The following is a 23,619-nucleotide window of genomic DNA, read 5'->3' as shown; positions in this document are numbered from 1 at the left end:
GAAGAGCTTGCGATTGGTGCAATCGGAAGAAGAGCCAACCAATTACACAAAAGCTTCCAGAAACAGCAAAGGGGACGTGACACACCTTTCCTCTCCAGCTTCCCCTCCACTTCGCTCCCGCCTTCCCCCATATTCATACAAGAAGCGCCTCAGCTCTGATTGGCCGGAGTGTGGTTCTACCTCAGCCAATCACAAGCCAGGCTGTGATCCTACACTACACGCAGAGCGAATTGTGCAAAGACCAAGGCTACGATTGGTCCCTCCACGATAAGGTTTTAATTTTGAATTTTTCTTTATGGCGAGGGAGAGGCCACTGCCGGGACTCCATCGTATCCCCGGACTCTTAGCCTAGTAAGTGCAGGGGTATCTTCCTACGTTACCTGGGCTCGCATCTTCCGTAGCTGGGCCTGTTGCTGCTTGTGTTCTTACGGCTTACAGAGGTGGGAAGTTTGGCTGGACTCGGAGGGGAGACGGATCAGAAAAGAGGAGGTTTAAGGCTGGGTAAGAAGTGCTCCGCCTGGCTCCACTCTAATCATACTTCTATTTAATTAACGCTCTGCAAAAATATGTTTTGGAGCAAAGTCGCCTTCCTTTTGCACAGTCCTTTACATATTTGCTGCTCTAAACGTGGTTCGCGGGCCAACAGCATCTGCATCACTAGGCTGCTTGTTTAAAATGCAGATTATCTGGCTCCACCCAGACCTACTGAATCAGAATATGCATTTTAACAAGACCTCCCTCCCCCCCCCCCCCGTGATTCTCATGCACTTTAAGTTTGAGAACATACATTTTTTGATAGGGAGTAGTACTATGTTCCTTAATATAGTCTTAATATCGTCCAACTTTCTGTGAGAGTATCAGTTTAAAAAGTGTGTCCTGTTTTCTATGTGCCTAGTACTGTGCTGGACTAAGCTTTAGGGAACCGCAATCTCTAGAGAAACAAGACAGGAGCTAACAAAGCAATGCTGCACAACATAAAATGTAATTTAGATATAAGCAAGTACCAGCAATAGCCCTATGGATGTTCAAGAGGAATCAGTTGAACTGGTAATGGAAAGTGATTAATTGACAGAAAGCTGTTTGTGGGAGTGTAAACACATTTTTTCCATAAAAATGTGTTTTAGGACAATATTAAAGAAATGCAATTGTCATTTTTAAACCAAACAAAGGGCTCGTGTGCCCACAGTGCAGAAAGCCAAACTCTGACAGCGGGAGTTTGCAGCAAAGATTTTATTGCAAGGAGCCAGGCAAGGAAGTGGGAGACAAGTCACTCCAACTTGGTCTCTGAGTTAGGGGTTTTTAAAGGGGAAGAACAAAGGAGCTGAGGTTAATCATCTTAGTCATCTGTGGTCTACCGTGTCTTTAGTCCAGTGGTCTGTGGCCCCCGGGGTCTGTGTCAACATAATCTATAAAGGTCATCTTACCCTGGAAGATAATTCAGAACAACAGATAGACAGTGATGTTTATCTGAAAGTTGTGCCTTAAGGCACCTGACTTTCATTACTTATTGTTGATTAGGCAAACGTGATCCAACAGGTATGGGCTAGGCCAAAAGGGAACAAAAGAGGAAGAAGAAAAAGAACAAAAACCCGGGCATTAGTTTTCATTATAAATTAGACATAGGACTTGGTTTCAATTTCTGTTGCTGCCACAGCTTTGTAAGTACCCCCTGACCAAAAGCTTTTTTTTTGTATCACAGGGTGGAGTTTTAATAGAAGCAGCAGTGCCAACTCATGCAGAGGAGTGTAATTCTTACTCTTATTATTTATTGCATCTTCCTACTGGAAATAGTTTTGAACCCATCCTTTAACCATATGAAGGTGCAGTATGATTTGAAGAATTAAAAATCTCCCTCACCAAGAGATTTTCCAGAATTGTATTAAAGCATATTCCTTAATCAAAATAGAGAACACTTGCTATTCTTTCATTCATTTATTGAATGAAATGGTATTTAATGCCTGCTATACTCCAGGTCCTGGGGAAACAGAGATGAATAAAATTCATCCTACCCTTGAAAAGCTCAAATCCAGTGGGGTGACAAACATGCAAACAAAAATTACAATACAATATAATAAATGTCACAATAAGGGTGTGTATAAAGTGCTATAGAAGCACAAAAGAGATGACGTATCAGCCAGTAAACATTCCATAAGGACAGAGACTATGTTGTATCCTAGCACCTACCATAGTACCTGGAGGATTATAAGCACTCAACAGAAAGACAAAGAGAGACCTCCCTGGCGGTCCAGTGGTTAAGACTCTGCCCTTCCTTTGCACGGGTTCAATCCCTGGCTGGGGAACTAAGATCCTGCATGTTGCAAGGCGTGGCAAAAAAAAAAAAGTAACTGAATCTGGAAGGCTACATAAATTGACCTGGAGGAGGATACCCCAAGCAGGGGGAAAGGCTGATAACACTATAGAAAGTATCTGGTGTTTGGTATGCCTGAAGTACAAACTGTTAATCATTAGAAGAGATGAGGCTGCAAAGGGCTGTTAGAGCTAAATTGTGGAAAGCTTTGAAAGGTATGCTAAGGAATTTGGTTTATCCAGTGGGTGATAAGGATCCTTCAAATGCTTTTAAACAGGGAATATCAGGGTCATATTTTTGTTTTAAAAGACTAACTCCAGATGCAACTAGAGATTATCATACTAAGTGAAGTAAGTCAGAAAGAGAAAGACAAATACCATATGATATCACTTATATGTGGAATCTAAAATATGGCACAAATGAACCTATCTACAAAACAGAAACAAGACTCAAAGACATAGAGAACAGAGTTGTGGTTGCCAAGGGCAGCAGAGCGGGGTGGGGGTGGGGGGATGGTGATGGACTGGGAGTTTGGGGTTGGTAGATGCAAACTATTACATTTAGAATGGATAAACAACAAGATCCTAATGTATAGCACAGGGAACTATATTCAATATCCTGTGATAAACCATAATGAAAAAGAATATTAAAAAGGAAAAGAATGTATGTATGTGTATAACTGAATCACTGTGCTGTACAGCTGAGATTGACACAACATTGTAAATCAACTATACATCAATTTAAAAAATAATAATAATTAAAGAAAAAAAAAAAGACTAACTCCAGAACAGTGTAGAAAATAAACTGGCAAGGAGAAGGACTGAAGGTAGGAAGATCACTGGAGGAACACTCAAACCCAGACTGAGGAATATTTTCCAAAACAACTACTGGAATTCTTCAAGAATATAAATATGAAGAAAGGCAAATACTTATATAAAAAGGCTGAGGAACTGTTATAAATTAAAGGAGACTGAAGAGATACTACAGTTAAATGCAATGTGGAGAGGGACTTCCCTGGTGGAGCGGTAGATAAGAATCCACCTGCCAATGTGGGGGACATGGGTTTGATTCCTGGTCCAGGAAGACCCCACATGCTGCAGAGCAACTAAGCCTGTGCGCCACAACTACTGAGCCTGCGCTCTAGAGCCTGCAAGTCACAACTACTGAGCCCACATGCCACAACTACTGAAGCCTGCGTGCTTAGAGCCCGTGCTCTGCAACAAGAGAAGCCACTGCAATGAGAAGCCCGTGCACCACAAGGAAGAATAGCCCCCGCTCGCTGCAACTAGAGAAAGCCCATGCACAGCAATGAAGACCCAACACAGCCAAAAATTAAAAAAATTAAAAAATAAAAATTAAAAAAGACGGAAAACAAGGGAGAGCCCAGGGAAAGATGGTGAGGGCAACTGAAGATATAAGACAGAAAGGGGAGGGATGGTAAGGAGAAGGGACAGGATGAATTAATCAGAGAAATATTTCTGATTCATGTTTATGAATAATATATAATTTTAATATAGTCTATTCTATAATGGAGTATTCTAATTTCCTCACTTACCTTTTTCTTTTTTTTTTTTTTTATTGTTGTGGTACAGGGTTTTTTAAATTGGCCTTAGACTCTTTTCAAAACAAGGCAAGTAAAAAGAAAGGAAGTATATTTTTCAATTTAAAAAATAGGAAAAATGCTTTGAGTAATCATGAAAGAATGAGCTTCTATCTAGTGTTAGCAATTGGAATCCCACCTAATCTAGCAAAAAGAATTTGTATGTCTCATTACTCTTTTGGAAAGGGGACTTTACATGTCTCACCTAGATAAAGATTGCTATATACTCTTTTTTTAATTGGACAGTTATCCTCTGCAGAGTATCTAAAGCTTTTAGTAAAGCAGTGATAATAAAACCAACCTTAGCTTGCTGTGTCCTCTGTCCTGTTTGAGGTAGGAATTCATTATCTTTCACTTTTGGAAGAGCTATGATTATTTTTTAATATAACGTTAATCTAGGAATTATCTCAGACTGCGTCTTTCTATCCTGACAGATTTGACATATTCTCTTAATTCTCTGCATGTATCAATTACTGTATTTAATTAGAAGGTTATTAAATAGTAATAATGACCCAGGGCCCAGGACACCCCCCCACACACACACATACAGAAGAGAGAGGAGAAAATATGATTTAGTTCCTAGATTTTTTTGCATTTAAAAAATAATTTCTGGACTTCCCTAGTGGTCCAATGGTTAAGAATCCGCCTGCCAGTGCACAGGACATGGGTTCAATCCCTGGTCCAGGAAGATCCCACATGCCACGGGGCATCTAAGCCTGTGCGCCACAACTACTGAGCCTGTGCTCGAGAGCCCGCGAGCTGGAACTACTGAGCCCACACGCCACAACTACTGAAGCCCACGTGCCTAGAGCCCAAGCTCCAAAACAAGAGAAAAACCACCTCAATGAGAAGCCCACGCACTGCAATGAAGAGTAGCCCCGCTCGTCACAACTAGAGAAAGCCCGCATGCAGCAACAAAGACCCAACACAGCCAAAAAATAAAAATTTATAAATTTAAAAAAAAGAAAAGAAAAGAAAAAGCCTTCACAGAGCAACGAAGACCCAGGGCAGCCAAAAAAATAATGATGATAATAATAATAATAATAATTTCCAAAATGACATACATTGGCTTATGTAGAACTCTTTAGAAATTTGAAGGCATGGGTGCTGGAACAACCACCAGGAAAGGGCTAGAAAAAGATGAGCCAGTTTCAGAATGGTGGTACTCTTATTTTTCCAGCTAATAGTACATACCAAAGGTTAACTGTCCAATACTACCGGAAGGCTTATTATACTTAGAAAGAAACAAACAAGAAACGATAGTCCTCTGAATCCTCTCTCTATAATCCTGACTCCCACTCGCCAAAGGCAACCCTATCCACTTTTGTAACTGTTTCTGGTGTTTACCTCCATGTTTCTAAGTAACATGTTTATAATGCTCTTCCTTTTTTCTTCCCCCCAATGGGTTAAGCATTATATAAATTTAGACAACTGCTGATTTCCACTTTCTTTCCTTCTGTCTTCCCAATATATCATAATTTTTAGTTAAATAAACATTCAGTGTTTATAAAATATTGTGTAACAGCTGAACATATAGTGTTACTATGATTTCACTTCTTTTCTCGTAGAACTTTTTTCCTAGACTTTTTTTTTTGGCCACGCCCTGCAGCTTGTGGGCTCTTAGTTCCCCAGCCAGGGATCAAACCCAGGCTATGGCAGTGAAAGCACCAGGTCCTAACCACTGGACCTCCAGGCAATTCCCCCTCCTAGACTTTTTTTTTTAATATTTTATTTATTTATTTATTTATTTTTAAACACAAATTTTAAAAAATATTTATTTGTCTGCATCGGGTCTCAGTTGCGGCACTCAGGATCTTTCATTGCAGCACAGAGGCTTCTCTAGTTGTGGCGTGGGCTCAGTAGTTGCGACAGGCAGGCTCTCTAGTGGTGCGTGGGCTTAGTTGCCCCGCTGCATGGGGGATCTTAGTTCCCTGACCAGGGATCGAACCTGCATCCCCTGCATTGGAAGGCGGATTCTTCACCACTGGACCACCGGGGAAGTCCCACCCCCTCCTAGACATTTTTAATATGCTTATTTTTTCAAGCTCTTATCAGTAACTTGGCCCTAACTTTACAGAAAAACAGTAAATTCTGCTCAGAATGATCAAACACACTAGGTAATTTATCCATTTCTTTTTTTTTTTTTTCCCTACTGAAGCCCTCTGTTATACTTGCTCACTTTGCTGGCTGTGCACTGAGTGAGGGGTCAGGAAATTACTGTTTTTATAGGTCTCATGAGCTAAGAATGGTTTTTACAATTTGTAATAGCTGGAAAAAAATCAAAAGAATAATATTTTGTGACACATGAAAATTCTGTGAAATTCAAATTTCAATGGCCATAAATAAAATATATTGGAATACAGCCACAATCATTTAAGTATTGTCTGTGGCTGTTTTGGTGCTGTAGTGGTAGAGCTGAGTGGTTGTAACAGAGACCAGATGGCTTGCAAAGCCTAAAATATTTATTATCTGGTCCTTCACAGAAAAAGGTTTGCTGACCCCTCCTCTAGGCCTGCTGCAAAGTTGTCTTCCGAGGACTTGTTGTGATCACCATTATCCTGGAAATTCCCATTGTTTGTCTTCTGTTCTCACACTTGACTGAAATTTTGGCCAGGTCAAGGACTGTGGAATCCCCTCAGAACTGCAGAGCAGCTGTTGAAATCCGGTGTCATTCTCTTCTCAGTCCTCTATATCTAGACTGTATTTTCTCTCTGGAAACTTTTAGAATCTCCTGTTTATTTTTGGCGTTCTAAATGATGGCATGCCTCAATGTGAATCTTTTATTCATTACATTGAATGGACCATTTCAGTCTGGAAATTCAAGTCCTTCAGTTCTGGGGAGTATTTTTGTACTGTTTATTTGATAAAATTCTCTCCATTTTCTCTGTTCTCATCTAAAACTTTAATATTCCAACTGTTCTATTATATTTTAAAAATTTGTCCTATTTTAATTTTAAAAATTGTTTCTTATCCTTATTTCATGAATGCAGTATCTCATTTTCTGAAGATATTTTCTTTTCTTTTTCTAATTTTTCTTCTGCTTCCTACATTCTTTCCATTTCCTTTGATTTGGATTTTTTTTTTTTCTCCCTGTTTATTTTGGTCTCTGCTTTTCATGGTAAAGACTTTTCCTAAAATGATTGATGATCCTTGCCTGTTATTTGTCAAAGGAATACACAAAAAAGATAATTGATTGGCAGCTCAAAGTAGTGGAGGTGGGTATTGTCAACCTGTGGGCACCACAATGGGTAATTGATCATCAAGGACTTGGCCATTTTGGGTAGAATCTTGGGCCAGTCAATTTCCCAGGAGAAGAATCTTCTAGTCTTCGCCAGGAGGAATGAGAGATGTGGGGGTTTGAGGCTGGGAATTAAATTTGGTGGCCTGTAAGACTTCCCTGGTGGCGCAGTGGTTAAGAATCCACCTGCCAATGCAGGGGACACGGGTTCAAACCCTGGTCTGGTAGGATCCCACATGCCGCGGAGCAACTAAGCTCCTGCGCCACAACTACTGAACCTGCGCCCTAGAGCCCGTGAGCCACAACTACTGAAGCCCATGTGCCACAACTACTGAAGCCCACACGGCTAAAGCCCATGCTCCGCAACAAAGAGAAGCCACTGTAATGAGAAGTCCACGCACCACAACAAAGAGTAGCCCCCGCTCACCGCAACTAGAGAGAGCCCGCGCGTAGCCACAAAGACCCAATGCAGCCAAAAACAAATAAATAAACAAATAAAACAAAAAACAAAACAAACAAACAAAAAAACTTGGTGGCCTGTATTTTGGGAGCAGAACTGAGGAAGGGGATTGAAAGTCTCACTTTTCAGTTAGGATCATCCCCTATCTTCTGTATAGTGACAGAGACATGACCCTGCTATGCTTGGTGACCCAAATTCATCACCTCTAGGTTCAACTTCTCCAGAGAATAAACCTGTCCATAGAATGAAAGCCAGGACACTGCCTGGCTGTAAGGATGGGAGGGCAGAAGTCAAAGGCCTATCCAATTCTTAAAAAGACTTTTAATCAATCCAATTTAAGCCCTACCCCAAACCTTCAAAGGAACTAGGTGCTTTCAAGTCCCGAATCTTCTCAGAGTTCTGGGAATGGTCTTGCTTCCTGTTGGCTTCCCTACCAGACAGGCAAGCCTCAGCTTTCCTCTGCTCTGCCAAGTCAGTTACTACTACTTTTAGATGATTTAGTTCACATCTATCATCTATTATAGGGTCTACTCCCATTCTTTGTCCTGTGGGTTTATGCCTTTTTTATTCCTTTACTGCCTTTTTCATGATGTTTTCATGATGCTCCACCAGTAGTGTGCTAATAAATATATATAAATATATATACATAAGTTTATTATAAATTTACTGATATTATATACTGTTACGGTATATAACATTATTATAAGCAATGGTAAAATATATAATACTCTTTCTTATAAATTTCATAGCCAATTGATTCTCACAAAATGCCATTATTGATTTTTATAGACTTCTTTTATTTGTAACCAACCTGTGGTTGCAATTTATGAACAAGCTTAGTCCTGATATGAATGTTGGTTGATATTTTCATTTACTCTGTGAAGTAAGACAAAAGCAAAACACAAAGATTTATTTTGGAACTTCACTTCAGTAAGCAACATCTGATGAATCAGATAATCATTTTAAAATACTGGAATAATACTCCTCAATTTTTTTGTGCTATTCACAGTGTAACTACAGACAAGATACACTTTTAAGTTTAATCTGTACTATTAGCATTCTTTTCATCACTTTCTTAACAATCAACAAAATAATAAACCAAACCTTAATTTGTAGTGTTTTATAACAGCTGTGGTGTAAATTCTCCCATCATGGGCAGTTTCAAGTTTCCAATGTGAAGTCACTGAATGTGCAGTTGGGAAAAAATGAGCATAATACACCATTCTAAAGCATTTTCGCTGTATAGATACAATCAGGTAAAAAAATTAAAAAAAAAAACCTCAAGAGCATACATAATAGTAAAATCATTAGGGAGTGGTGAGTTTTGTGTATTGATTATCTTTTAAAATATAAATTACCTAATTGTAAGTTTATATAATTTAATTTAAATGGTAGATTTGTTTAACAACTGGCTCACAGACTTCCTAAAAATGTAAAAGTCAGGGCTAATCCCAACACACCATTGGAGTGGAGGTTAAGGTATAGAGTCAATCCACTGAGTTTAACCAGAACATCCAGCTCCTTTCTAAAGTCTGTTTTCATAACTGAGGGATCGATTGGTGAATATAGGAAAAAGGGGGGCAGGAGGCCAGTTCTCTGTGTCAGTTTGCTCTCTAACAAAAGACATCAAGGCAGGTGAGAGAGGGAACAGGAACAGAATGGGGGAGGGCTGTGAAGGGGCAGACGGAAGACAGGAAGGGGAGGTTACTGGGGAAATCTCAGATTCTGGGGATCCCAACCAGTGAACTCTGGGCCTTGGATAGAGGTTTCCAGTGACATTTCTTCACAGATAGTCTTGGCCATGGATTTGATGAGGTTTAACTTCTTTTCCAGGCAACCATAAGTTTTTTGTTGCTTCCTGAGGCTTTCTTAAATATCTTCATTCAGAGTATTTTTGTTTTGTGGGTTTTTTTTTTTAATCCTGTAGATATCCCTTGTGTTTAATAATCCGCACTTAGCCTTTATTCATTATTTCAGTAGAAAGGAAAGGTGATACAATAAAGGTGAAATCAGGTATCTTGGGGTATGTCTCCCAAGCCTGTAAGAACAGTTAAGAAATAGCTGTTAATTTGAGGTCTGGCAATTTGTTAAATAAGATGCTATCAAGAAACTTTACTCCTAGACCAGTTGTTGATATACGTTCTGTCACCCATTGCCATGGAGGGTGCCCTCTGTGAGTCCAATGCTCTTGGAACTAAAACATTTCTTAGTTTGTACTACCCACATTGGAGCTGGGGGAGGTTCTTCAGCCCTTGGAATCTGAGAGCTGAGCAAGCATAGAGCTGCATACCAAGTGCTGGAGGGTTACAGGGTGAACAAAAGTGGAATGAATGTGTATTTTAAAGACCAATTGTTCCTATTGAAATGTAAGTTTGAAGAGAAGGAGGCCCAGCCCTTGAGACCATTTTTAGTTCTGCTACTTGAATAAGGACATCTTTGTTCCTCAGGTAGCAAAAACTGAAACCGGCAAAGCACTTCTTCACATCAAACCAGCTCTGACTTAATTTTCTTCAGAAAAGGATCTGGGTTAAAATCTAAATATACTAGTTAGTGTTTAAAAGTGCTTTAAAGTAAATGTTTTGAAACACCCATGTCTTAGATTTGGGGTAATTGTTATGTTGTATATCACCTATTCTACTATTGCATCACTGTGTATTAGGAAGAACGTGGTCTTTGGAGACTTACGAATCTGGACTTCATGCTTTATTGCATTACTTCGGATAAATCATCTCATCTTTCTAAGCCTCAATTTATTCTTATGTAAAAATGGGAATAAAAATCCTCTTCCTCAGGAAAAATACCTTGCACGGTAATGATGATTCACTGAAAAAATGTATGTGAAGGTGTCTAAAAGTAAATGGGCATTATATAAATGGTTAGTTTTGTTTTTCTTTCACTACCAACTCAAGCTTGTACATTGGAATCTCAGTAAATGTTACCAGCAAAGAAATTTACTTCCTTTTAATAACTGACATAACCCAACTGTAGCCATCTTCTCTGTTATTGTTACCGAACCAAACTCAGGCCCACTTGCCCAACTCAGAGCAAAGCTGATCAACTGACACCAGGTTGTGGTGAAGGAAAGTACAGTGTTTATTGCAGGGCACCAAACAAGGAGAAAGGGCAGCTAGTGCTCAAAAGCGCCAAACTCCTGGATGGCTTTCAGGCAAGGATTTTTTTTTTTTTTTTTTGGCTGCACTGCACGGCATGCGGGAGTTCCCAGAACAGGGATCGAACCCACAACCCCCTGCAGTGGAAGCGTGGACTCTTAACCACTGAGCCACCAGGGAAGCCCAGGCAAGGATTTTTAAAGGCAGCATTAGGAGTGAGGGTAATAGGATGCCTGATCAGCTGGTGGACTTTCAACTTTTTGGTTGGTGGTAAGGTAACAGGGTGATGTCTGGGGAATCTTAATCATCAACATTTATGGTTCTAACCAGTCTGGGGTCTAAGTACTGGTGGTCAGCATGTAGTCACCATCTTTCACCTTGGGGGTGTGGTCTTAGATTCTGCAGGACAACACAAAGATATTCATCAGATCATTATATATATCCCTTGAGGAGGAACTAGGAGTCCTGTGACTCTGTTTTATCTCTGAACTATTGTTTAACCTATCATTGTTTCTGCATTCCCTCACTTCTCTAATTAGTAACTGCTTGAGTCTGCTCTTTGGAACTTGAGGAAGGCTTAGGAGACTGAAGTCTTTTTTCTACAAACAAGAGAAAGGGAACAAAAAGGGCTTTTGTACTGGGAAGGCCCTGAAAGGTCCTGCTTGATTTCATTATAAAGAAAGGGAAATTCACTTGACTTAATGAAGAAAAGCAAAACAAGCAAAACAAAAACAAAATTAGAGAGTAATATAATGCCAAAGCCAAGGTATCTCTAGAGATAGTTTAAATCTGGGTTTAAATTTTCCTCCAGTTCAGGGTGATCTTGGGTGGCTATGAGGTGGCTGCAGCCTGCGGTGGCTTGAAGTGGGACCTCAGTTCCCTGACCAGGGATTGAACCCGGGCCACAACGCTGCCCTGGTGCTTGTCTGCTTTGAAGAGAGAATTCGGCAAAGAGACAAAAAGTAGTGAGGCAAGTAACATGCTTATTAGGAGAGAAGATATGTGCAGAGAAAGCACGGGTGGACTCAGAGAGCGAGAGAGAGAGAGAGAGAGCGGCACACACTTTTGGGGTGGATTATGTTACTTATATGGGGGCAGTTCTGGGTTACCTCTGGCCAATCATCTTGCTTTGTCTGACTTTGAGTCCATATTTGGTCTGGCACAGGGCCCTCCCCTGTGTGCATGCACATCTTTTAGCCAAGATGGATTCCAGCGCAAGGGTCTCTGAGGAGTTAACAGAACATATTATGGTCTGGTCCCCCTCCCCAAGGATCGTTTTTGCACATGTGTCGCTTAGGGGTCTCCTTGACCTCAAGAATGAGAAATATGTGGTCTCTTTATCTTTTTATCCAAACAGGACTCAGCTCCTTCTTGCTCCTGCCATTATCTTCATCTTGAAATATCTGTCTACAGGGGACAGATTCCAGCTGCTCAGCCTGGGGCCCATCTATCTCCTGCCTCAAGGGGACTCTGGGTTGCTGGTGGTGACCTGTTTCCTAACCAAGGTGGCGGTTACAAGGATGTGTTCACTTTGTGATAATTCATTGAACTGTAGTTAAAATTTGTGTATTTTCTATGTATATATATTATTCCTCAATAAAAAATGTAAAAACAAATTTTCTCTACAGAAACCATGCCCAAGTTCAAGCAACGAAGAAGAAAGCTAAAAGCCAAAGCAAAAAGATTTTTCAAAAGAAAAGAAACCTCTCACTTTCAGTCTAAGCTAGTTACACCTCCCCCTCCACCACCCTCACCAGAAAGGTAAGGCGTAATATGGAACAGAGAAAATATTAAAAATCTGATCATTTTAGGAACAAGTTACCAGATTTAGCAAATAAAGATACAGAACACCCAGTTAAATTTGAATTTCAGATGAACAATGAATGATTTTTTGTATTGTCCCATGCAACATTTCTAATATACTAAAAATTATTCACCCTTTATCTGAAATTAAATTTTAACTGAGCATCCTGATTTTATGTGGCAACTATAGCTTAAGAGTTCAAACGAAGTAAAAATCACAAGGAATTGTGTTTGAGGTGCACAGTAACTATTTTCTACTTTCCTAGTCGATTTAATTGTATAAACCTGGTAACCAAGTGATGAAAGAGGGGTATATGACTAGAACTTAAATCTTTATTTTGGTAAAGTTTGATCATTTATTCTCTGGGACTCAGGGCTTAAATGTGTTATTAAAAGAGACTCTAAAATCTAAGAACTCTAAGGCAGTAGGTTTCACAATAACATATTTATACATTTTTTGTTAAAGCTCTCTTTACAGAAAAAATTTTAAAACAAACAGACCCTCAAAAAGCAGTAACCATGATACCATCCTTGACTCCTCTCTCTCCCGAATGTTGCAAAAGCCTTGTAACTGGTCTTACTGCTCTGCCCTTGCCGCCTCTGCAGTGTATTTCAACACAGCAGCCAGAGTGAGCCTGTTAAAATCATTTCATATTGCTCCTCTGCTTAAATTCTCCAAGGTCTTCCTCTATCAGAGTAAAAATGAAAATCCTTTGTATGACCAACAAGACCTTTATGGTCTGACTCACATAATCTGTTAATCCTCTTCCTTCAATCTTTCCACCCTAGTCATCTGGCCTCCTTGCTATTCCTCAAACACCTCAGACAAACTCCCACCTCAGGGCCTTTGCACTTACTATTGCTCTTGCCAGGAATGCTCTTCTCCCAAACATTTGCTCTGCTAGTTTCTTCACTTCCTTGACGTTTGTTCTCAAAAGTCACCTTCTCGGTGAGACATTCCCTGGCTACCCTATCTAAATTTTCACCTCCACCCAACATTTCACATTCCCTCTCTTGCTTTATCTTTTTCTCCTTAGCATTTGTTCACTACCTAACAACCCACATATATTATTCATTTAGTTATTTTTACCTTTCTTCCATGAAACTGTAAATTCTATGAGGGCAGGATTTTTATCTATTTTGTTCATTACTAAATCTCTGATACCTATTTGTTTACTATGTTATTTATTACTATTTATTTACTCAATAAATATTTGTTGCATAAGTTAATCTGGGAATTCTAGAAGTAAATGAAGAATTTGGCTTTAGATAGTCTCTGCTCCTGAGTCATACTATAAAACTAGCTTGTTATTTAATTAGAGGCTGTTAATTCCAACTTAGGAGTTTTTGCTTTGTTTGGTTTTGTTTTTCCTACAGAGTGGTTATTCCTTCAACAGATACACCCCTTAGCAGAAGCTGGCTAAGACCATCCTGGAACTTCAAATTTCCCAATTTTAAAGATGCAGTAAAGCTTTGGACAAACAGAGTATGGTCTATATACAACTGGTTTCAGAACTGCATGGCCCGGGTATGGGTTTGACATACACGTTTTCAGCATTATGGTTTTTCTACATACTTGGTGTGTGTGTTCATGTGTGTGTGTGCTCAGGTCAGCAGACACTCAAGCTAAACTCAGATAAGATGAAATTGTGTGGTCATGTCTGCCCTCAATTTTTTTTTCAATAAAAAAATTTTTTTTAATTGAAATATAGTTGATTTACAATGTGTTAGTTTCAGGTGTACTGCAAAGTGATTCAGTTACACACACATACACACATATTCTTTTTCATATTATTTTCCATTATAGATTATTATAAGATATTGAATATAGTTTCCTGTGCTATACAGTAGGTCCTTGATATTGCCTTCACTTCTATAAAACATACATCAAACCACTTTCTTGTCCTTATCATATTGCTCATTGGATTCAGGCTTGATTATTTTTTAATTTCAGAGTTTGGAAGTATTGAAAGACACCATCTTTCCATCCTGTTTCTGCCACCAAGAACTTCATAGTCTAAAACAACGGTTTTGCATTTTGGAAAGTGAATTACGCAAGCTCCAGGAAGCATTGAAGGTTAGTATTATCAAATGAAAAACAAATCCAGAATTAGGTAAGGAGGGAAGGGGTTGTCCCCCATTGGAACCCCAGTGTGCTTTTACTAGAAGGAGGAGTGGCTACAGGCTAGTGCTAGTTCTGGGCATGTCTGCTCTCAGGTCTAGTCCTTAAACTTCAGAGGCTCTGCTCTGTATTGGAGGGGGGCTGACCCCTGCAGGCTACATTTCCCAAGCTCCATGTCATCTGGCTCCTGGTGTGCTGGACTAATGGGAGACACTGATGAGAGATTAGAAGGAGGGAGAGGATGGGGTATTTTTCCCCTTTGTTCTCTGTGTTGGGCAATTTCTCCAGCAATGGTTGTTGTTGCCTCCCTAACTCCAGCTCCCACTAGGTAAGTCAACTATGTTTCTAGATTCTCTGGGTTAACCCAGCTCCAGAGATCTGGTTACACTGTCCTTCTCTTTGGCCATGCAGTGTCAGGGTGTTCATGGCTTTATGCTGTTGCTAATCTCTGGGATGCCTCACTGTCCCCTGCGTGTTTCTCAGCTCTTCCATCAGCAGTATAACCAACTCACTATATTACATGTCCCCTCTTCTAAATACTCAGGGTGGTTTCTATTTTCTTGACTGATATAGGCAGGAAAAATCTATAAATATCCACTCTCTCCGAACTCCCCTAAGCAGGACCCCTATTCTCAGTGTCTAAAACCTAAAGAATAAACATTGTGCACATTGGTTTGGAGAGACGCTTCTGGGATTACACCCCTACTCCCAGAATTTGTGCCTCAAGATGAGCTAACCAGAGGAGGAAAGGCAAATCACCTCATGACCTGGACTTCACAACCTGGACCTCAGTTTCTTCATCTATAAAGTGGGGAAGATACCATCTGTAGTGAGCTGAATGATGGCCCCCCAAAAGATATGTCCAAGTCCTAATCCCTGGAACCTGTAAATATTACCTTTTTTGGGAACAGGGTCTTTACAGATATATAATTGAGTTAAGGATTTTGAGATGAGGAGATCATACTTTATTATCTGGGTGGACCCTCAATCCAGTGACAAGTGTCCTTATAAAAGACACGCAGAGTAGAACATACAGAGAAGAGGAGAAGCAATGGGACCACAGAGGCAGAGACTGGAGTCATGGGGCCTCAAACCAAAGGATGCCAGTAGATTCCAGAAGCTGGAAGAGACAAGAAACAGATTCTTCCCTGGAGCCTTGATAGGGAGTGCAGTCCTACTGACACCTTGATTTCAGTCTTCTAACCTCCAGGACTGTGAGAGAATGAATTTTGTTTTAAGTCACCAAGTTTGTGATACTTTGTTACAGCAGCCTGTAGTATGCCCCCTTACTTCATAGGGTCGTTGTATTCATTTGCTAGGGCTGCCATGACAAAGTAGCACAGACTGGGTGACTTATACAACAAAAATTATTTTCTCACAATTTTGGAGGCCAGAAGTCTAGGCTCAGGGTGTTGGTAGGGTTGGCTTCTTCTAATGCCTCTCTCCTCGACTCGCCTTCCATGTCCTCAGATTGTCTTTTCTCTGTGCACGTGCATCCCTGGTGTCTCCTGTTTGTTCAAGTTTCGTCTTTATAAAAGGACACCAGTCACATTGGATTAGAGCCCACCCTAATGGCTCCTTTTAATTTAATCACGTCTTTAAAGGCCCTATCTCCAAATACAATCACATTCTGAGGTACTGGGGGTTAAGGGTTCAATATATGAGTTGCAATGGGGGAGAACAATTCAGCCCATAACAGTCATGTTCCAGGCCCTTGACCTTTTTTATCAGTTCCTTGAATATACTATATTCTTGGTTGCATTTCTTGGTTGTTTTTCCCTCTGCCAGGAACTCTTCCCCCAGTTTTTATCTCCCTTCTTCACCTGGTAAGGCTAAATTCATCTTTGAGATCATGGCTAAATATCACTCCCCAGACCTCTGACTATTCATGCTCACAGCACACTTCATGGCTCTTCTTGAAGTATTATTTTGGTTTGTTTTGAATGTGTTTTTTGTATGTTTAATGTCTTGTCTTCCTCACCGGACTGTCAGCTCGATGAGGTGACAGACAGGGCTCATATTGTACCCGCAGTGCCTGGCATATAGCACACACAAAACAAATATATGAATGAATGAATGAGCTTGTGATAAATAAGAAAATATTACGGAGCATATGGTATACTGAGAAAGCATTCAATACATGGTAGGTATGGTTTTGATGACTCTCAGCCATAAGAACCAAATAAATCTGTTCTTCAGTAGCCAACTGTAACGTTTTCTTCCAGGCCGTCTCAGAAAATTCTTCCTGTCCAAGCTGTGGTCAGATGTGTCACATGCGTGGTAAACTTACAAATGTGTCTGCATGTGCTCTAACCACTCCTGGAGACTCCGAGGCTGTACTGGCCGCCTCACTGCCACAGCCAGCCAGTCGTCTTCCTCCGCCCCCGCCTCCGCCTCCGCCTCCGCCTCCGCCCCCTCCGCCTCCGCCGCCGCCCCCTCCGCCTCCACCACTGACAGCACCTTTGCTGCTCAGAAAATCTGATCTCACTAAAGCACATCAGGTAAAAAAACAATCTAGTAAAGGTGTGTTTTGGTCAGTGTGTAATGAAGGAGTACAGCCAGGTGTCCTTTTAAGGCTGGTCTAAGGGCTTTGACAGGAAAGGCTGCATTTTGTTCTGTTTCCATATCTTAATTATGTCAATTATTGTTTTTAAAGACACAGTCCTCTGGGAGATCACGAAGTGGGATTTAGAAATGAAAGTGATTTTTTTTCAAGGATAAATGAATGAAACCCAGCAAGGTGGGAGATTCCTGTTGGAGTCTTTATAAAAAGGGAAATCTCTCTGGGAAACCAAATTAAAAACAAAGATAGCTTAGTGAGTGAAGTCAGAATAAAAAGAATTTGTGGATCCTAAAGTATAATGCCATTAGGCTGGAGAACCAGTCTCCATTAGAGTCACTTATCTTCCAAGGGGACCAGAGTATTTGTGAATCACTAAGATAGGCATGGCCCTATTTAAAAATCTGCTGAATTTTCACTACAGATATATTTGGTTTAAAATGGCTGAATTAAATGCAGAGCCTATTGTTATATTTGCCCTAATATATACCTCTGAGTATACGTCCTTGCTCTATGGGAACTGAGTCATCTTTTTAGGTAGTTCAGGCAAAACTTCACTTTTTTTTTTTTAACTTGCTCTTTAAAAAAATTTTTTTAATTAATTAATTTATTTTTATTCTTGGCTGTGTTGGGTCTTTGTTGCTGCGCGCGGGCTCTCTCTAGTTGTGGCGAGCGGGGGCTACTCTTCGTTGCGGTGCACGGGCTTCTCATTGCAGTGGCTTCTCTTGTTGCGCAGCACGGGCTCTAGGCGCGCGGGCTTCAGTAGTTGTGGTGCACGGGTTTAGTAGTTGTGGCAAGCGGGCTCTAGAGCGCAGGCTCAGTAGTTGTGGTGCACGGGTTTCGTTGCTCCATGGCATGTGAGATCTTCCCGGACCAGGGCTCGAACCCGTGTCCCCTGCATTGGCAGGTGGATTCTTAACCACTGAGCCACCAGGGAAGTCCCCAAAACTTCACTTTGATTTGAGGAACTCCTTCATCTCCTGTCCTATTACAATGACTCCTAAAGAAGATGCATAGTTGCAAGGAACTAGCCCATCTCTTACTATCAAAGCCTTACATTTTGGTGAATACTTTTCAATAGCCTTAGCATCCATGGATACTGAAAACAGAATTGTTCTTGGTTGAATGGAAAGAATTTGATAGGCTCCTAGGGGAAATAAGAGTTAATTTTTAAGTTAATTTTTAAAGAGTCTTTAAAAACTAGATTTGGATTTGCATTTGACTAGATGTCCTGGTTCCAATTTGAATTCTAACCTCTCCATGTATTTTAAGGCTGGACCGTTAAAAAAAAATGGACCCATGCATATAACAGTTAAAGATCTCCTGACTGTGAAATTAAAGAAGACACAGAGTTTTGATGAAAGGAGGAAGGTAAGATGTCATTGACCAAACACGTGGTCTTTTGGCTTTTAACCTGGTTGTCCCTTAATGGAAAATAAGCATAAGTCTTAAATATAGAAACCATTCTGAGGTAAGTATTTGATTTTTTTTTTTTTTGAGTAATTTTGGATCTCCTCAACAAAATATGTAAATCCCCAAATTATTTAATTAGGCAGTTTTATCTACCAACCATTAGTTTGAAGAGGTAGAGATATACTTTGAAGATTTGGAATAAAAATTGAATAGATATATCTTACACATATTCAGCACTCAAATATTTATTGTTTTAGTATGTTTACATTTTGAATGCTATTTTTAAATGTGTTTTTAATAGTGTCTCATTTTGTGATTAAAGCTTGTACCATCACCAAAGGCACAGAATCCACTAGTTACTGTCTCTGACCTGCAGTGCGTTTCGCTGAAACCGAAGTCCAAAGTGTTATCAACTCGAGTTACAAATGTCTTAATGTAAGGAACTACACAGTACTACACTCTACTGCTACTTAAAATAATGATTTCTTGCTTATTTCTAACTTTAAAAGTTACATATGATCACTGAAAATTGAAATCTACAGAAACGTTTCAAGAAGAAAACAAAAATCATGCAAATAATCCTATCTTTGGAGATAGCCACATACTGTTAACATACTGTTGTTTATCATTCTAGTCTTTCTCTGGACATATACTCTATTATTTCCATTTCATGATGCTGTTTATTACAAAATACACCATTGATTTAATAACAGATTTGGGGGGGAAATATTATCAGGAATTTTCAAAGCAGCACAATTTCAGAAATAATAAGAAAACTAGTTTTCTTGGAATTAATGAAATATGATATGTTTTGGAATCAATGAAATATGATATGTTTATGTGTGTACCTGTGTATAATCATATTATACATACAGATATGGATTTTCCCATTAATATGTCATGAACTTTCCCATATCTCATTAAAAATTAGTTTAAACCATCATTTTGACTTCTTCAATAGATGCAGTTTTTTAATATGTGAATTTCAAAGATAAAATCCTGTTTTGAGACATTTAGGTTGTTTGTGATTTTTTTTTCTATAACTCTTCAATAAACATCCTTGTCCATCATCTGTATGCATAGCTGAGCTTTGCCCTAAGATGGATTCTTACATGTGTAATTACTGAGTCAAAAACTATTACTTATTAGAATCACTATATCACTTTATGCTCCTATCAGCATCTACTGCTATTTTTAAATGTAATAAATAGTAACAAATGTAACAAACTACTTTCTAGGATGTTGCCTATAGAAATGACTGCTTTGCTTTGGAAAAATTATAAAATCTGGCAAGCTCTAACTTTTATATCTTTATTTTATCAGTACTCCTGGTAAAAGCCAGTTAGATCTGCGGAAACTACTCAGAAAAGTCGATGTAGAGAGGTAATCCACTCTCCTATCTTTATGCTTTCTAAATTCATTTGAAAATTCGGCATAAAACACAGCTCCTAATATTTTCAATACCTTTGCAGGAGCCCAGGTGGAACCCCACTTACCAATAAAGAAAATATGGAAACAGGAACTGGGCTGACCCCAGTAATGACCCAGGCCTTGAAGAGAAAGTTTCAGGTAAGCCTTTAGGAAAAAAAAGACTTTGGATCCTTTTCTTCAAATGAATTTATTTAGAATCATAATCTAAAGCATCTTTCTTAATAATAGTAATTTTAAAGCAGTTCCTTATGCTTTATAAAGCACTTTCATATTTAGGCTTCAAGAAATTCTATGAGATAGCTAGGATTACCATCTCCACTTTAGCAATGAATGTCTGGTTTTATTAATTTCATTAATAAGTATTTATTAAGCACTTCCTATATGCCAGGCACTGTGCTGGAGTACCAGGGGTATAGTGGTAAGCAAAAACAGACACAGATCTGCTGTCTTGGATCTTTCGGTGTAGTGGGGAAAGTAGATATTAATCATATAATCACAATTTGTATAATTTTGCACTGAAGTAACTTCTGTGAAGGAAAGGAACAAGATTCTGTGGGGGGAACTTGATCTAGCCTGGATGATCTAGGAAAGATTCCCTTAGGAAGTGATGAGGTAAGACTTGAAAGATGAATAGGCATTAACTGGAGAGGGTACCTGTGGAGTGAGCCCACCTTGGATGTCAGGGAGGAAAGCTCCAGGAAAAAAGAACAGCAGGTGCAAGGGTCTCATGGTGGTAGGGATCACAGTCTGAGGAATTGAAAAGTGGCCGGTGTGACTGTAACAGAAAGATAGGAATAGAGATGGGGACAGGAGTCAGATCATGCAGAGCTGATAAGAAAAGGTCTTGGCAGCTTTCTTCTTTGTCACCTACATGTAAGACCCATACACCAAAATCCAGTGCATCAGCTGGCCCTTGTGTGATTTCTTCCAAACCCTATTTGTCTCATCTCCCTGATCACCTCTATCATCAGATCTGTGAGAAGGAGCCATCCTTCCACCACCCCTGCTAGAGTGCTGGGGCACAGGGCTGCTGGCCTCTTTGGCTATGAAGCTTATATTTCCATCTCCCTCTGGGCCAAGAGACACACCACAAACTCCACTGCAGACACTCTTCCCACCCCAGCACTGTCCTCCCTTCCTTCATTCCCTCGTTAAGAATCAGTGCCTTTTGCAAAAGAAATAAAAGCAAAAATAAACAAATGATAACTAATCAAACTTACAAGCTTATACACAGCAAAGGAAACCATAAACAAAATGAAAAGACAGCCTACAGGGACTTCCCTGGCAGTACAGTGGTTAATACTTCACCTACCAATGCAGGGGGTGTGGGTTCAATTCCTGGTCGGGGAGTTAAGATCCCACATGCCTCTAGGCCAAAAAACCAAAACATAAAACAGAAGCAATAATGTAACAAATTCAATAAAGACTTTAAAAATGGTCCACATCAAAAAAATCTAAAAAAAAACAAAAAAGACAGCAGAATACAACCTGAATTAAAAAAAAAAAAAAAAAAAGGCAACATACAGACTGGGAGAAAATATTTGCAAACAATGTGACTGACAAGGGCTTAATTTCCAAAATATACAGACAGCTCATGCAACTCAATAACAAGAAAAACAAACAACCCAATCCAAAAAAATGGGCAGAAGACCTAAATAGACATTTCTCCAAAGAAGACATACAGATGGGCAACAGGAACATGAAAAGATGCTCCACGTTGCTAATTATTGGAGAAATGCACTGGTCAGAATGGCCATCATCAAAAAGTCTACAAATAATAAATGCTAGAGAGGGTGTGGGTAAAAGGGAACACTCCTACACTGTTGGTGGAAATGTAAATTGGTGTAGCCACTATGGAAAACAGGATGAAGATTACGTAAAAAACTAAAAATAGAGTTATCATATGATCCAGCAATCCCACTACTGGGCATATATCCAGAAAAGACAAAAACTCTAATTTGAAGAGATACATGCACACCAATGTTCATAGCAGGACTATTTATAATAGCCAAGACATGGAAGCAACCTAAATGTCCATCAACAGATGAATGGATAAAGAAGATGTGGTACACACACACACAAGCACACACACACAATGGAATAGTACTCAGTCATAAGAAAGAATGAAATACTGCCATTTGCAGCAACACAGATGGACCTAGAGATTATCATACTAAGTGAAGTTAGGCAGAGAAAGACAAATATTATATATCACTTATATGGAATCTAAAAAAAATAATACAAATGAACTTATTTACAAAACTGAAATAGACTCACAGACATAGAAAATAAACTTACGGTTACCAAAGGGGTGGGGTGGGGGGAGGGATAAATTGGGAGCATGGGATTAACAGATACACACTACTATATATAAAATAGATAAACAACAAGGATTTACTGTATAGTACAGGGAACTATATTCACTATCTTGTAATAACCTATAGTGGAAAAGAATCTGAAGCTGTACACCTGAAACTACACAACATTGTAAATCAACTACCGTTTAAAAAAGAGAGAATCAGTGCCTTTTGCAGGACAGCTTTGTTTCCCTCTTGCCCATCAACTTGGTCCTCCTGGGCACTATATGTCCTGCTTTGGAGGTGTGACTGGATTCCTCTTTCCTCCTTTTGGAGCATCCAATAGGAGTCCACCCCCAGACCCTTGGTAATACCATAAATTGTGATGGGCAGAGGGCAGAACCCTCACTTCCTTTCTTTGTTTAGCTCTAGGATCCTTTTTGTCCCTGCCCTACCCCATAACTACTATAGTGGGTTGGGTAATGTGGAAACAATTAAAAATATAATGAACAATAAACCCATATATTGAGCAATGACATCAAAAATCACACATAAGACCTATGCCATATGTTGTGCTCCTCAAAATCCACTTACTAGAGAGATATCTAGTAAAAACTGTTGTTAGACATGGAATGACTTTTCCCACTCCTTAGACTTCCTTTTTCGTTTAATTCTGAAGCAACTATATTAGTTAGGCTTTGCATTTGGCTACTGGTAACAGAAATCTGACTATAGTGACTTAACCAAATAAGGCCTTATTTTTCTTTTCTGCATATTGCCTTGGGAAATAGGCAGTGCATAACGGGTACAGCAGCTTGACCATGTAATCACCTCTCTTCCATCCTTAATATGTGGTTTTTATCCTTATGGTGCAGAATATCAACACTTCCTGAAGCCTCATGTCCACATTGTAGGCAAGATAAGAAGGGCAAAGGGCAAAAGGGTGTGCTAGCTAAGCTGCCCTTCATCTCTTTAAACAGGGGATATCCAGGAACTTCTGATAATATCAGGGAAGCTGGGAAAAAGTGGTTTTTAGAAACCGGATGCATTGCTGCCTTGCATAAAATCTGGGTTTTGTTAGTGAGGAAGAAGAAGAGCTCTGCTGGCCACAAGAACATAATTCATATTATACTTGGGACCTTTGTTTTTTTTCATAGCTGGCTCACCCTAGAAGCCCAACTCAAACTCTGCCACTTTCTACAAGCAGCTTTGATGAACAAAACTGATGCCACCTCTGCCTGACTCCATATGATGATCCATAAAATATACAGATAATA

At 39.6% G+C, this 23,619-nt stretch overlaps 1 protein-coding gene across 1 annotated transcript; it reads left to right on the top strand.

Annotated features, from left to right (window-relative positions):
- The first annotated feature begins 276 nt into the window (after positions 1-276).
- On the top strand, positions 277-23,619 carry PRR11 (proline rich 11). The gene is made up of 10 exons (XM_061175101.1): positions 277-351; positions 12,345-12,477; positions 13,897-14,047; positions 14,474-14,596; positions 16,867-17,142; positions 18,474-18,572; positions 18,937-19,049; positions 19,938-19,997; positions 20,087-20,183; positions 23,500-23,619. Exons 2-10 carry the CDS (start codon positions 12,350-12,352, stop codon positions 23,566-23,568), a joined length of 1,116 nt encoding a protein of 371 aa, XP_061031084.1. The 5' UTR covers positions 277-351; positions 12,345-12,349; the 3' UTR covers positions 23,569-23,619.

This window comes from Eubalaena glacialis, chromosome 19, assembly GCF_028564815.1.
Source record: "Eubalaena glacialis isolate mEubGla1 chromosome 19, mEubGla1.1.hap2.+ XY, whole genome shotgun sequence".
In the NCBI taxonomy this organism is placed as follows: domain Eukaryota; kingdom Metazoa; phylum Chordata; class Mammalia; order Artiodactyla; family Balaenidae; genus Eubalaena; species Eubalaena glacialis.
This window is presented reverse-complemented; position numbering and strand designations above follow the sequence as displayed.